The sequence below is a fragment of the Artemia sp. Qi Xiang Cuo genome, chromosome 7 (genome assembly GCF_049724085.1).
Source record: "Artemia sp. Qi Xiang Cuo chromosome 7, ASM4972408v1, whole genome shotgun sequence".
Taxonomy (NCBI): domain Eukaryota; kingdom Metazoa; phylum Arthropoda; class Branchiopoda; order Anostraca; family Artemiidae; genus Artemia; species Artemia sp. Qi Xiang Cuo.
The window spans coordinates 2,967,261-2,981,366 of record NC_142800.1 but is presented as its reverse complement, the minus strand read 5'-3'; the positions used below and the strand labels follow the sequence as shown (position 1 = coordinate 2,981,366).

Here is a 14,106-nt window from a genome sequence, read left to right as displayed (position 1 = left end):
GTTGTTATTGTCCTTTATTATTGTTGCCACAATAATAAATTATTTTTGAAAACTTACCTAAGGTTGCTATTAGTTATACTTGTAATTCTTAGTTACCCCGAGTGTTCGCTTCAAGTATGTTATTTCGAATCGGTTTCTTAGTATCAAAGACTGTTGATGGTTTTATTACATTTTTTATTCGCTCGTGTGTTGTAAGAAGTTATATGATGTTTATATTGAAGTTGAGTGTGTTTTAGATTTACCAGCCCTGTTAACATATTCTAAAGCAGGAACCTGAGTGAGCAGGAACCTGAGCAGGAAAGTGAGTAAACATCTGCGTTATGGTCTCATCAAAATAAGGTTTTTTTTTAGATCTGAATCTGTTTGTTGCTTATTTTTCTTTCTTACTGGGGATTGGGCTTTTGAATGATTGCTGTTTGAATTTCGAATCTTACAATTTTACAAGATTACTACAGGAAAGTAAAAAAAAAAGTAATTTTAGGTTTTTTGTTGGAATTTATTGTTCTTTTCTTTCTTTCTTTTTCGAGTTGATTGTTCAGGATATCTACCTCACTTTTAGAATTCGTTTTTGACATTTTTATTCTTACTGTTAGAAAAAAGGATTGATTGCATTTTCTCTGGATTTAGGTTCAGATTTTGTATTTATTCTGTTGTATCTGATAAGTCAAAACTTTGATTATTTTTTTTAATTTATGCTTTGGACTTAACTTTGTTGTCATATTTAGGTCAGGTTTGACTGAGTCTCACTCTCTGGACTTTATACATTTATTCAAACTAGCATTGATGGCATAACCTATGCTTAAATTTTTGTCTTGAGCTGATGTCATACTTTCATACAGAAATGCTTCAGTGGGCGAGGCAAAATTTAATTCTGAAAATCAAGGGGGGGGGGGTATTCTTGTTTTGTGTGAAAATACCAAAAAATGTATTTATACAAATTTTGGTGGGGAAATAAAAGGGAAGCAAGGCCATTTTTTAATATATTTCAATTGGTCGTTTTGGTGAAATTTACTATTTGTTTGTCCATTAAATTAGCAAAATTTGAAGTGAAGTAGAGCCAAAAAAGAAGGAAAGCAGAACCAAAGACACTCAGTTTAAAAAAAAAAATGAACCTTTTCTCGTGGCAACTTGCAATAGAACCAAACAAACTCTATTCAAAACAGATGCACTTCTTTGTGGCAACTTGCGATTTATTTTTCAATATTTTCCAATAATATTTTAATTTCCAATTTTAATTTGGTCCCTATTCCTGTAATTTTATTCTTCTTTTTTTTTTAAACAATTTAACAACTGAGAAATCGGTGATATTTTAGCAAGCATTCTAAACACATGCACAGACAACTTCGATGAGTCATTCTCTGATCCTCATTGTACTCTGGTAATACTAAATTATTCTTTTCTTCAAGATTATTGTATTCTTCATCGACCTTCTTTACCCGCCGAAGACTGAACCAAAGAAGAAAGCAAAATCGGATGACGAAAAGGACAATGAACATGTAAGCTGCCACTTTTTTTCTGTAGACGTGACAAAAATTGGGTAGCAACCCTTAAGAAACTGCAAAAATTAGAATTCAATTTCGACCGTAAATAATTTCTTAATCCTACACTGCCTTTCAAAAAAAAAAAAAAAAAAAAAAAAAAAAAAAAAAGGTTGTATATTGGCTAGCCAACCCGTAATAAAATGGCTCAACGAAAATGGGAAACCAATAGGAGTTAGATTTATGATGATTTAAGATGGGAATTAATTGTCCCTATCGCCGCTTAGGGCGTGGTATCTGAAGACATTATTAAAAGAGTAGAAAGTTTTTTTAAAATAATTGTTCTTTAGAGATACTTTTACTCATTTGCACTGCAATTAATAAAACTTTTGCAGACACTCATGTTTTTTCGTTACAAGTTCTAATATTTTACATATTAAATATATAATTGATATACAATTTATATATTAGTTATATATATAAATATATATATATATATATATATATATATATATATATATATATATATATATATATATATATATATATATATATATACATAAGAATCCGAACAGTTTCTTTTCTCACTTGGAAATGTGTTAAATAGTAAAATTAAATATAAAGAGAAAAACTTCATTTTAAGTAAGCAAAAAATGGTAGAAAATGAATTGGGAAAATATCTTGTTTTTCTAATGTCTTTTGATGCAGCTTTTCTTGTCTTTTTCTTTTTAATATTTCGTTTTCCATGCTGAAAAACATTGTTGATGTGAAAAGTTTGAAATCATTTGTATTTTTTTTTTTTTTTGTTTAAAGTATGTCATTGTTATATAGTGTTTGATGAAAAACACTAATTAGAAAATTCTGGATGAAAATATTAGTTGTGTTCATTTCTTTTTTTACTTGACCTTTTCATATAGCTTAAGGTAAAATAATTACTTTTGCCAACAGGGTAGAATATAGTTTAAGGTAATATATATATATATATATATATATATATATATATATATATATATATATATATATATATATATATATATATATATATATATATATATATATATATATATATATATATATATATATATATATATATATATATATATATATATATATATATATATATATATATATATATATTTATATATATATATATATATATATATATATATATATATATATATATATATATATATATATATATATATATATATATATATATATATATATATATATATATATATATATATATATACTTTTATGAAATATTTTAAAACTAACCTAAACTAGCCTCACCTTTTTTATAGTAAAGAAAATAAATAATAAAAAGATTCTGCATAGTTTTATTAGATTGCAAGCTAGATTAAATAAACTTAGACCTTCAAGGGGTTGCATATTTTAATGATATCTACACAGCGCTAATCTCTCAGTAGCACTAGGGGTTCTGAGTTCCATGAAAGCCATGTGAAAGCATTGGCGGACTTCTTGTCCTGTAACTCTCCTATTCTATTTGGATCCAGCCATCCACTTTGAAGTAGAGGGCAGTTTTCGCGGGCTTGGCTGTTCATCGACACTCGTAACTAGCAGGAAGCTGCCATGCCGATATTTGCGAGAAGACAAGAATCGGATAGACTTGGAAGGTGAACTCCACGCCGCCATTGGAAGTTGTTATTAGCTTAAGTTTTTTAGCGCCAAAATCAAATGATTACGCTTGTGGGTTTAAAATAACCACAAGTTCTAGTGTTCTCTTTATTTGGTAAATTGGATTTCAAAATATTGTGCTTATCTTTTAGCACCAGAATCGAATCATTACATTCATGGGTCTAATGCCGCGATTCCAAACGTGGAGCGCAGGCCCCAACATTATATTGTCAATATTGTCATATATCATCATTATGTTGTCATATACCGCCATTATATTGTCAATATTGTCATATATCACTATGATATTGCCATAGTTTTTCAATATTGTCATATATCACCATTGTATTGTCATAATATTGTCAATATTGTCATATATTGTCATATATCACTATTATATTGTCATATATTGTCAATATTGTCATATATCACCATTATATTGTCATTATATTGTCATATATTGTCAATATTGTCATATATCACCATAAATCCTTTCGAATCCTTTCGAAACATTAGAAAATCCTTTCGAAACATATCGATTTCCTTTCAAAACATTAGAAAGGGAATTTTATTTTTCATGCAGTTACGAATAAATACGCCCTTGCTTTCTTGAGCCATTATTAAAGTACTTCCTATCACATTGTCCTTGTGCTAGGGCCACTCGTTCTTTAAAGATCAAAGAATGAAGTTAAACTTCAGCGTAAATAGTGTGGTTTGAGGGGGGACAATACGCCTTACAGAAATAGGATAATTCCTGTTCCTATTAAATTCTAATATCGTTCTTATGCTTCGTTTGAAAAATTAAAAATACTTTCCGGAGTTATCTTAAGTTTGAGGGGAGATGGGGTTAAGACCCAAAGAGTCTCTTCTCTTTCTGTTAAAGTTTAACCTTTTGCATAACCATGCTTCGAGAAAAAAGAAAAACCATGTTTCGACTATTGACATTTAAACAAAGGGCTGGTGTTGAAATAATCATAGTTTTGAGTGATTCTTTGAATGATTCTTTGAGTGAATCATTCTTTGAGTGATTTCTCTTTTTATCTCTACCGCCCTGCGGTCATTTCTCAATCTAGCCTCTTCTGAGCCCAATTTGTTGATGTATCCATGTATATATTAAATGATTGTTGGTGCGCACATGTCTGTAATCAACTCTTGATGCCTCTCAAAATCAACATCAATTTGATTGGCTCTTTAGTGTGAAGCATTAAGCTAATAAAAAGACCGGAGTTTTTGTCACTACATTCTTTGAGTGATTTCTCTTTTTATCTCTACCGCCCTGCGGACATTTCTCAATCTAGCCTCTTCTGAGCCCGATTTCAAGCCATGACTCACCGAGGTATTTCTAAAATTCTGGTGTCCCCCTCGTGATATTTAAATTTTGTTAATGAAAATTTAAGTTAAAACGAGAGCCCGTTGCCATTCTTTAGTAAATTTGGACAATAAGCTCCAAAACTGTTATTTTTTCCTTTGCCCAACTTCTTCTACAACAGTGAAGGAGTAATTAATTTTTCAGTGTAATTAGCTTTCATTTCAGTCTAATTCAGTGTAATTAGTTTTCAAGTTAAGTGTCGTTTCTGCCCTGACCGGGATCTTGCTTTCTCTCGGCAACTGTACTGCATGCTTCATCACATATTCGTCCAGTCTTCCAAATGAAAGAGGCAGGAGGTTGGAGCCATATCTAAATGTCTATCCAATTCATTTGAAGTACCTTTCATTGTTAGTTTGAAATGCGGACCGGAAAACAAATTGTTGATATTTTTAGTACCTCGCCTCCCTCCTGCACTCCGTATAACTTCCTTCCCTTCCTATAAAAGAATATACTGCCTCTCACTCGAATAGCCGGTGTGCTGGTCGATTCGCCAGAATATCTTCTTGGTGTTTCTTTTTTTTTTATTAAAAAAAAAGACTGGCAGATAACAGATTCTCTTATGTTGATCTTAAAAAAAAAAAAAAAAAAAGAAACAAATTAGTGATCAACACCACATATTCTGACGTATAATTAACACTCTTAGTGTTAATTAGTGTTAATTCTGTTTCAGGACATTAACGTTTTAGGGGTATTTAGGAGGCTGGTCTGATTTCCTTAATAGATTCCGTTTTTTTAATTATTTCTCAATAGAAATCCTTATCTTTAAATATAATACTTCAACCTTGTGTGCTGCGCAATTAGTAATTAGTAATTACCAATTAGTAATCAGTAGTAATTACTTTAAAACCTACGTGTAGTTTTTATTATTTTTACGTCTCAAGTTAGGCAACAAATTTTGAGTGAAATTTAGATTTTGTAAAACAGCCCATCTGAAATTATTACTTAAAACTTAGATGGCAGTAGAGAAGTTTTGTTAGGAATATTTATGTAGAGATAAGGAGGAAAAACTTGTTCAGTCTTTTTTTTTTCGTATCTTGAGATTGAACTTCTTTTTCTACCTTTCGTAGAATAACTCTTTTGTTCAAGTCTTTTGTAGAAACCATATTTGTAGCTTTGGTTACTTTTACATTTTAATGTTTTTTTTTATCCTAATGCAAGCAGGTATTTCCCGAATGGGGTAAGAAGAGGTACCAAAGAAAGATTTAAAGGAAATTAGAACTTAAGACCCTGAATTGCTGTCCGCCCAGTCCGTGGATAAATACAATAGCGAAAACAGTGTGTTCTATTATTTATTAAAGTATAAATTTTTATTATAGAGATTAATTATCATAGATGCACATGGGTCTTACCCTCAGTGAGAGCGTGGTTTTGGTTTCTTTTGTAGAAACCACATTTGAAGCTTTGGTTAGTTTTCAATTTTAGTGTTTTTTTATCCTAATGCAAGCAGGTCTTCCCCGGGTGAGAAGAGGTACCAAAGAAATATTTAGAGGAAATTAGAACTTAAGACCCTGAGTTGCTGTCCGCCCCGTCCGTAGATAAATACAGTAGCGAAAACAGTGTCTTCTATTATTTATTAAATTATAAATTTTTTATTATAGAAATTAATTATCATAGATACACATGGGTCTTACCCTTAGTGAGAGCGGGACAGGGAATCAGTGGGTTTATCTATTTAAAAAACGAACCAGAAAATGTGCCAACTACGTCATCTTGTTTACTATAGGGGGAGGAGATCCGTTCTGCTCCCATGTAGGCTGATATAAACATAACAGTTTCCATACATTCACGTTCCATTTTTTTGCTTTTAGTCTATTGGTACGTATAAAAAATGTAGCTATCGAAAAATAGAACTGGAGAATCCTTAACTAGAGTAATGAACAAAAATGTAAATAAAAGTCATTACGGTGACCCGAACAAATAAACTTTCAAATGGGGTTAAACCCGTGAACTTTCGGGTGACCCGAAAAAGAATAAATGTAATTTTTTTTTGCAATAATACTTACGTATTCAGCTCCAGGGGCGATCCAGGATTTGTTTTAGGGGGGGGGGGCAAAATAGGTTGATCTGAGAAACTTGCCTTAGGAGCAAGTTTATTTAACGCAAACTTGCGTTAATTAAGTAAATTACCCTACTTTAGGGGGGGGGGGGGCGCCCCCATCGCCCCTTCCCTGGATCCGCCTCTTTTCAGCTCTGAAAGATAGTGACTGGTTTTCTAATCTTTTTTTTTGTAAAGTAGGTATTTCTCGTTCTATTTTAAAACTCGAAATAAAGTATAATTGTCCCTCGGCAACAAGAGGGAAGCTTTCGCCCCTCGGCACTCGTACTGAACTCTTCAATGCTCTTCCTAATGAAGGGAGGTCAGAGGTTAGGTCATAATCATATGGTTGGGCGAAAGGCCTACCACCTGTCCCTATAAGAGACCCAGCAACTATAACGTCGATTTGACGCCCTATGCGCCATCAATGGCTATGGGGTATCTTTATTCTTTTTTAATGCGCATCTACAGGCTTGAACGCGCAACCTTGCGACATTGCTGCCTCTGAAACTGGGAAGCTACACTTTTTTTTCTTGATAATTTGAAGTGGAGTGGCTACATAAAAAATGTTTACTCAATTACTTTTCTCCCAGTAAAACACAATAGGTTTTCTGGTCTAATTTTTTTTTTCTTAAAATGGGTTTTTTAATTCTTTTCAGAATCTTAAAGCAGCGTTCACATGCGTGTCTAGCTAGAATCTGTGGCCAGAAATCAAGGTCTAGACAACTATCGTTCACAAGTTATATTTGGTGCTTGGCTAGACAAGTTCCAGCTAAGCATCCAGTTGTAGACTCTAGAACTCAAAATCTAGGATTTTCGACTACAGCCAATCAGAATGTTTCAAGTTATACTATTTTCATCATTTATGTTTACATTTTTTAAACTGAAATTTAATTTTTGTTTTATTATTAATTGTTTTTTTCATTTTTGGCAAATATGCAACACCAGACATAATAGCACACAAAGGCATTGGTTTGGCTTGTCTCATCCATTATCTTGTGACAGTAAAAACAGGGATTACAATTTTAAAAATTTTGCCCACATAAGCTCTTTTAATTGGCTAGAAATGACAACTGTAATCCGTTTGAAACTAAATTTGTAGTTTTAGCTAAGCACTGAATTCTTCGTGGGAACGGTAGTTGCCTAGACATTGATTTCTGGCCAGTCACGTGTCTAGACATGAGCATGTGAACGCCGCTTAAGTGAAAGTAGAACCGCATTTCTTTTGAACTAATGCTTCAGCTTTCGTAGTGATGGCTGAAACCGAGGTTAAATGGGCCTTCCCTTCAAAATATCCCAGGGATGTTTCGAATGTTTTTGATCAGTGATTGAAAATATAGGTTGTATGATGATCACCAAATTAAGAGTGGTTATTCTTTGAGTGACTTACTCCATGATACTCTATTACCTGAAGCCAGTTTCTTTTTATATGATTGTTATTAGTGGCAATATGTGGAAGTAGTAACAGTATCCAGAATAACAATTCCGTTAAATCAGTTCATGCGTTTTTTGAATATGGATGTTATTGAAAACTAGGTTTTACTTCCTATTACAAATATAATTTTACTACAACGAATGCAAAATATAGTCGTTTTGGCTGAACATTGTGTTTTTTGGTTTATTGACTTATATTTGTTTTATTATTTATATTTGTATTTTTTAAATCAAGAATTAAGACAAAAAGTTTTATATCACAGTAACAAGTCTTTTTTGTCTGTCCACATCAAGTTGTAATAATAGTATTTTTTTTTTGCACAAAAGCCAACAAGGGCCGTGAAAAAAAGAACAAAAAACAACAACTATTAGCACTTATCCTAATATAAAATTCAAAAGTACAATCCATCATCGATTTAAAGAAAAAGAGCTCTGCTTCAGTAGTTGTCCCAAGAATTTCCGTAGGATTTTCCCCAGGAGTTCCTCAAAATCCGTATTTGTCAGTATCCTCATCCAGTTTTTTGTCAATAAAATTTTTTCCTGAATTTCGTCAATTCTTTATATTCCGTACCAAAGACAAAAGTTTTTGCCTATACCCCATACTTTGTCCATGTAATAATATATGAGTTGTATTATTTATTGTTGCATTACTTTCATCAAGAATTAAGTTTCTGTTGCTGTTGTCGAACTTTCTCTTCTTAGAATTAGGAAACCAGCATTTTCATGCGAAAATACGTAACGATAGTGGTAGTGGATGAAACAATAATTAGTCTATGCCTTATCCTAGTTATTTAAATATGTGCCGTTGAGAAGTCAGTTTGTCCAACTCGCGCCTTTTTTAAGATTCTTGTCTTGATTACTAGAATAATAGAAAACACCTTAAGGTAGGATCGAAAACCCAGCTTGGCTCGTATGATATATCTGGTGAGATGTTATTGTTCTTGAACAACGCAGTGTCTACCTAGAATTAAGGGGATTCGAGTCCTGTTACTGCCATATTTTTCGCCCCAAATTTCCATTACTTGTGATTCACACTTTGTCATATTACTGGGGAGTCACAAGTTGCGAATTTACTTAATTGACTCTTATAGCTCTTTCACACAACGCCGTGAAACCTTTCGCAGTTGTATAATTAAAAATCTTATGAAGGATGATAGATTGCCGAAGATTGTTTTATATTCATTAAGGAAGTAGAAAATTCTGAACATTCTACCAGATTAGCGGTCTAGTGGAATCAAAACTGATTATGTATCTTTTTTTTTCGATGTTGGTCTATTAAATAATCTGACAGGTGAATCACCCCTGCAATATTAAACCAAATAAAGAGCCATCTGTGTTACAGGAGGACAAGGATGATGTTGTTGCTGAAGATTTAATTGACGAAGCCGCAGAAAAGAAAGAAGCCGAGGAGACTGTGAAGCGAGACTCTGAGCCTGATTCAGGTGTAGAGGAGACAGGTAGTCCCCGAAGTCTTAGAAAACGAAAGTCCCGGAAAGATTAGAGCTCCTGTTAACGTGATAAATATGGAACATTTTTTTCTTTTTGTAATTGTCTTGATCTGATGTTTTTTGAGTGGAAATCACTTATGTCTCTTTGGAGCTGCCTTATTGTTTATTCAATAACTTTGGTGTTGGCATTCTATTTACTTAGAATTGGACAGGCTACTGGAAAAGGATAAAATTGGAAATAACTTTATTGAAACAACTCAATCTTGAAAGTAGTTTTGCGGCATTTTAAGCAGTTTTGCAACATACTTATTTATAAGATTACCGAAAATACTGGCCCAAACCTATGTGGAAATATTGTGCACAACTCTTTTTTTTTCAAAAGTGAGTTTTTTTTCTTGCTGCTAGAAAAGTGATATTATTCTGGTTTATCTGCATTCCAATGGCCTGTTCAATTGCAGTTACGAAAGTAGGTTTGTATATAAGAAGGACAATTTTACCATAGGTATGTATTCTTGAGAGTATTTGGTTAGGTGCTAAACTTCTGTCTTATGTCGAATTTGTTATGCTTTTACTATATGTTTATATTAAAGGTTGAAATGTTCTTTCTTTTTTATGAGTGATTTGTATGTTGAGGGTGGGGTGATTTACTCCTGTGGATTCCAAATACTTATTATCATTTTTTAAAGAAGTACTTTTATAAGGAAGAAGTAATTGGTTATTTTGGTTAACTTTAATAAACGTCATCGAAAATTTGAATGGTCAATCTTTGCCTTTTTTTTTATACCAACGGTACCGGCTCCTATGCATCGCAGTTCCTCGTAATTAAACGCCCCACACCCGTACCAGTGCACAATTTGAATGCATAACTTATCCACCCCATCCTGTAATTGAAGAATTTTTCCCCGTCCAGCTGAATATTTGTTGACATTTGGAACCTACTTGTTGAAATTTTTCAGTCTAACCATAAATTTTGTCCTAATTTTGGATTTCTTAAAAATATAATGTAAGAAAAACATTAGGCTCTCTCGAAAGAATAAGTCGGAATTTCCCCGCAATTGAATCTCGAGTAATCTAATTAAGTTAAATGTGAATCGAAATTAATTTAAATATAGACATAAATAAAAAAATAACACAGAATTTTTGACACTTTTATTAATATACATCAATATTAAAGCCGAAATAAGAGATAACTTGCGTGTTTCACTCCCTTCTCCCTCCCTGCTAGTTTTGAACACAGCTTCTAAATTAACCATTTTACTTGGAACCGATTTTTTGTCTCATTTTCTATTTCACAAAACATCATAATAAATGTATAAGACCGTAAAATTAAAAAAAAATGGACATACGCTGCATTTAGGGTATAAAGAAATGGTAATTTAATTAGTTTTCATTCGGGGGCAGTAAGGGAAAACGATTTGGCTGTGGTTCAATTTTGGGGCATTGACTATACCATGCCTATAGGCAAAACATTGCCACTAATAAAGTGACTGTGATATCTTAAATCTCATGAGATAATACACAATACGTCAATATTCTAATCCAAACCCAATTTTTATGTTTAATAGAGAGGAGAAGGGATTTGTACAAGTTTCTGAGTGATAGATCATATGAAAACAAAAGGAAAGTTAAGAAAGTGGAGAAAGCATTAAAATATGAACTAAGGGTGAAAAGGAGGCTATGGATAAAATTGCCGAGGATCTGGAAGATGAAGCTATAGGACATAATAGGAAAATATTGTACTGGTATGCTAATAAATTGAGAGGGAGTAGTCAATCCGAACTTGTCCCAGTTAAAGATAAAAACGGGCCACAATTAGTGATAAGGAAAGAGTTGAAGAGAGATCGCCGGTGTAATTTTGAGAATGTGCTATACCGAGATACAGATGCAGGAAAAGATATGGGGGAAAATGAAAAAAGTTTGTGATACCTTTGTATGAGAAGGAAGATTTGTTTTGTGAGGAAGAATTAGCAACAGTACTAAAATGATTAAAAAATAAAAGGCTCCAGGTGCTGATAGTGTGGTAAATGAGTTTTTTAAATATGATGGTTATGAAGTTAGAAATAAGCTACTGAAGATTATTAATATGATTTTTGAAAAAAGGTGAAGTACCTACAGATTTTAGGAAAACCTTAATTAGACCACTGTATAAGAAAGGTGATAAGAGTGAGTGTTGTAATTATCGAGGCATTAGTCTGGTTACTTAGTAATATGATATTTTTTAAACTGAGAAATGCTGTAGACGAAGTTTTAAGATAAGAACAGTGCGGTTTTAGAAAAGGCGGAGGATGTGTCGACCAAATTTTCACTCTTCAAGTTCAAGTTCAATCATTTTATTATTAACATATACATGTATATAATTGATATAGGCCCATGGGGAGACAAGCTCGAAAAACTAGGTCTAGACAAAGATACAATAAAAATTTTTACGCTACAATACAAAGATAATTACGACGGCAAAGATACAATAATACAACAATAATATGAAAGTAGCAGCTAGTCCAGGATCCAAATATAAATATATAAAAAAAAAGAGAGATCAATATTATTAAATATAAATTCATACTAAAAGATAGCCGAGAGGCCCACATTCACTTAGAACAACAATCCAAACTAACTTAATCATATTAAAAAGACACTTAATTAAAAATAATCCTGAACTAAATGAAATTTAAGATTCCTTTTTAGTAAATGGATAGAAAAAAATTTATCAATAAAATCCTTGTGAGCATCCCAGCACCGGGCTATTGACACAAACGGGGCGAATTTAGATCTCTCAGTACTATACTTGTCAATGAAGATACTCTTTTTTTGTCGCGTGTTATAACGATGTAAATCTTGTGATCGGGAGAACAAACTTTGATTGAGGTAATACGGCGGTAATTTATTAATGTCATAATTAAATTTGAAAATAATTGCTCCAAAAGTAAATTGTTGAGAAACTGGAAGTATATCTAAATAAGTATATAAAGATGCTGTAGAAGACTTATTTGGAAGTTAAATAGGCGATGAAATAAAAATTTTGAGGATTCTTACTGCTTTATTTTGTAAAATCTGTATTGGTTTAATATGGCTTTTAAATGTAGATAAATACACTAGAGAACAATAATTAATATTAGACTGAATCAGAACAAAATAAATGCTTCGTAAAGCAGAGTAGGGCAAATAATGCTTCAACCTCCGCATTAAACCAACATACCTTGAAATCTTTAAGCGTATATTTTGAATGTGTGTTTTAAAAGATAATCTGTCATCAATCACAAGTCCAAGGTACTTTATCACTTTCGCCCAAGATATTGATAATTGATACTTTGAAGAAGTAACTCGGGTAATACGAGGTTATATATTTGACTTCCTGCCGAAAATTATAAAATCAGTTTTTGATAAATACAAAGCAATAAAATTTTCAAAAAACCATTCAAGAACAATAAAGAATGCAGTATCAAGTTTTGAATCCAACTCCTCGTCATTCCTATCAGAAATTGAAACTGCCGTATCATCAACAAAATGCGTGCTGAGACATGGGATTGCCAAAGCGCGGTGAAAATCATTTATATAAACTAGAAAAAGCAGAGGACCTAGGACAGAGCCCTGAGGCACCCCAGCTATCGAGGACTGAGGAACAGGCGAAGAGAGAAAATTACCTCCATCTATTAGTTGCTTTCTCTTATCAAGATAAGATTTAACTAGATCCAACGCCGGTCCGCGCACACCACAATTATCCAATTTACGAAAAAGAAAACAATGGGATATTGTATTGAATGCTTTTTTAAAATCCAAGTATATTGTTGCTGGAATTTCACCTCTATCTAAGCATTCATGAATATATTGGATGAGAGCAATGATAGCGTGCTCAGTATTGTGTCCAGACCTAAAACCAAACTGGGAATTTGTGAAAAAATTAAACGATTTAAGAAAGTCATAAAGCCTCTTATAAATTGCCTTCTCAAATATTTTAGAAAATGCTGACAAAATAGAAATAGGGCGGTAATTTGTTTGGTTTTCAGGAGAGTCACCTTTGTGAAGTGGAATTATCCTCGCTTCTTTAAAAGCAGACGGGAAAACTCCAGTTTTAAATGAAAGATTAATTATATGCTGTAATGGTAAAATTACTGCAGACAATATTTCTTTAACAATTATAGAACTAGACCCGTCAATTCCCGCTGAATTACCTGGATTTAGATCACACACTATCTTTGTTATTTCAGACCGAGAAATAGGCGCAAGAAAAATTGAATTACTTTGAGGAGATGGAAGGTATGAAGAAAAATGTTTATTACTGCTTGAATCAAACTGGTTCATTACTGATGAAACAATTTTCTTTCCTATACTAGCGAAATAAGTATTCAAAACATCAGCCACTTTCTCCAATTTGTTAGAAGTCGATCCATTTTCCAAACTAATAACTTCAGGCAACTTAGAATTCCTTTGTTTTTTAATAATAGAATTAATTAAAGACCACGTTTTGCGAGGAGAATTTTGAGCTTCTTCGAAAGACTCTTTATAATATCTATTTTTCGACAATCGTATCAGTGCGGTTAATTTATTTTTGAAGATTTAAAATTTTTAATATTGTAATCAGTTGGATTCTTTAACTGCTTTTTAAATAACTGGTTTTTTTTATTAACTGATATCAAAATTCCAGACGTTATCCACGGCCTTATAGGAAATTTTTCTCTGCACATTTTCTTCGTAACAAATGGGCAA

The 14,106-nt window shown here is 32.4% G+C and overlaps 1 protein-coding gene across 1 annotated transcript in view; it reads left to right on the top strand.

Annotated features, from left to right (window-relative positions):
• LOC148949862 (thioredoxin-related transmembrane protein 1-like) overlaps nucleotides 1-10,005 on the top strand; it is a 31,635-nt gene extending 21,630 nt beyond the window's left edge. Inside the window, exons 5-6 of the mRNA XM_089091340.1 lie at nucleotides 1,407-1,496; nucleotides 9,297-10,005. Coding sequence (XP_088947466.1) covers nucleotides 1,407-1,496; nucleotides 9,297-9,455 — 249 coding nt within the window. The 3' untranslated portion in view covers nucleotides 9,456-10,005. The remainder of the gene's footprint in view (nucleotides 1-1,406; nucleotides 1,497-9,296) is intronic.
• Nucleotides 10,006-14,106: the final 4,101 nt, after the last annotated feature.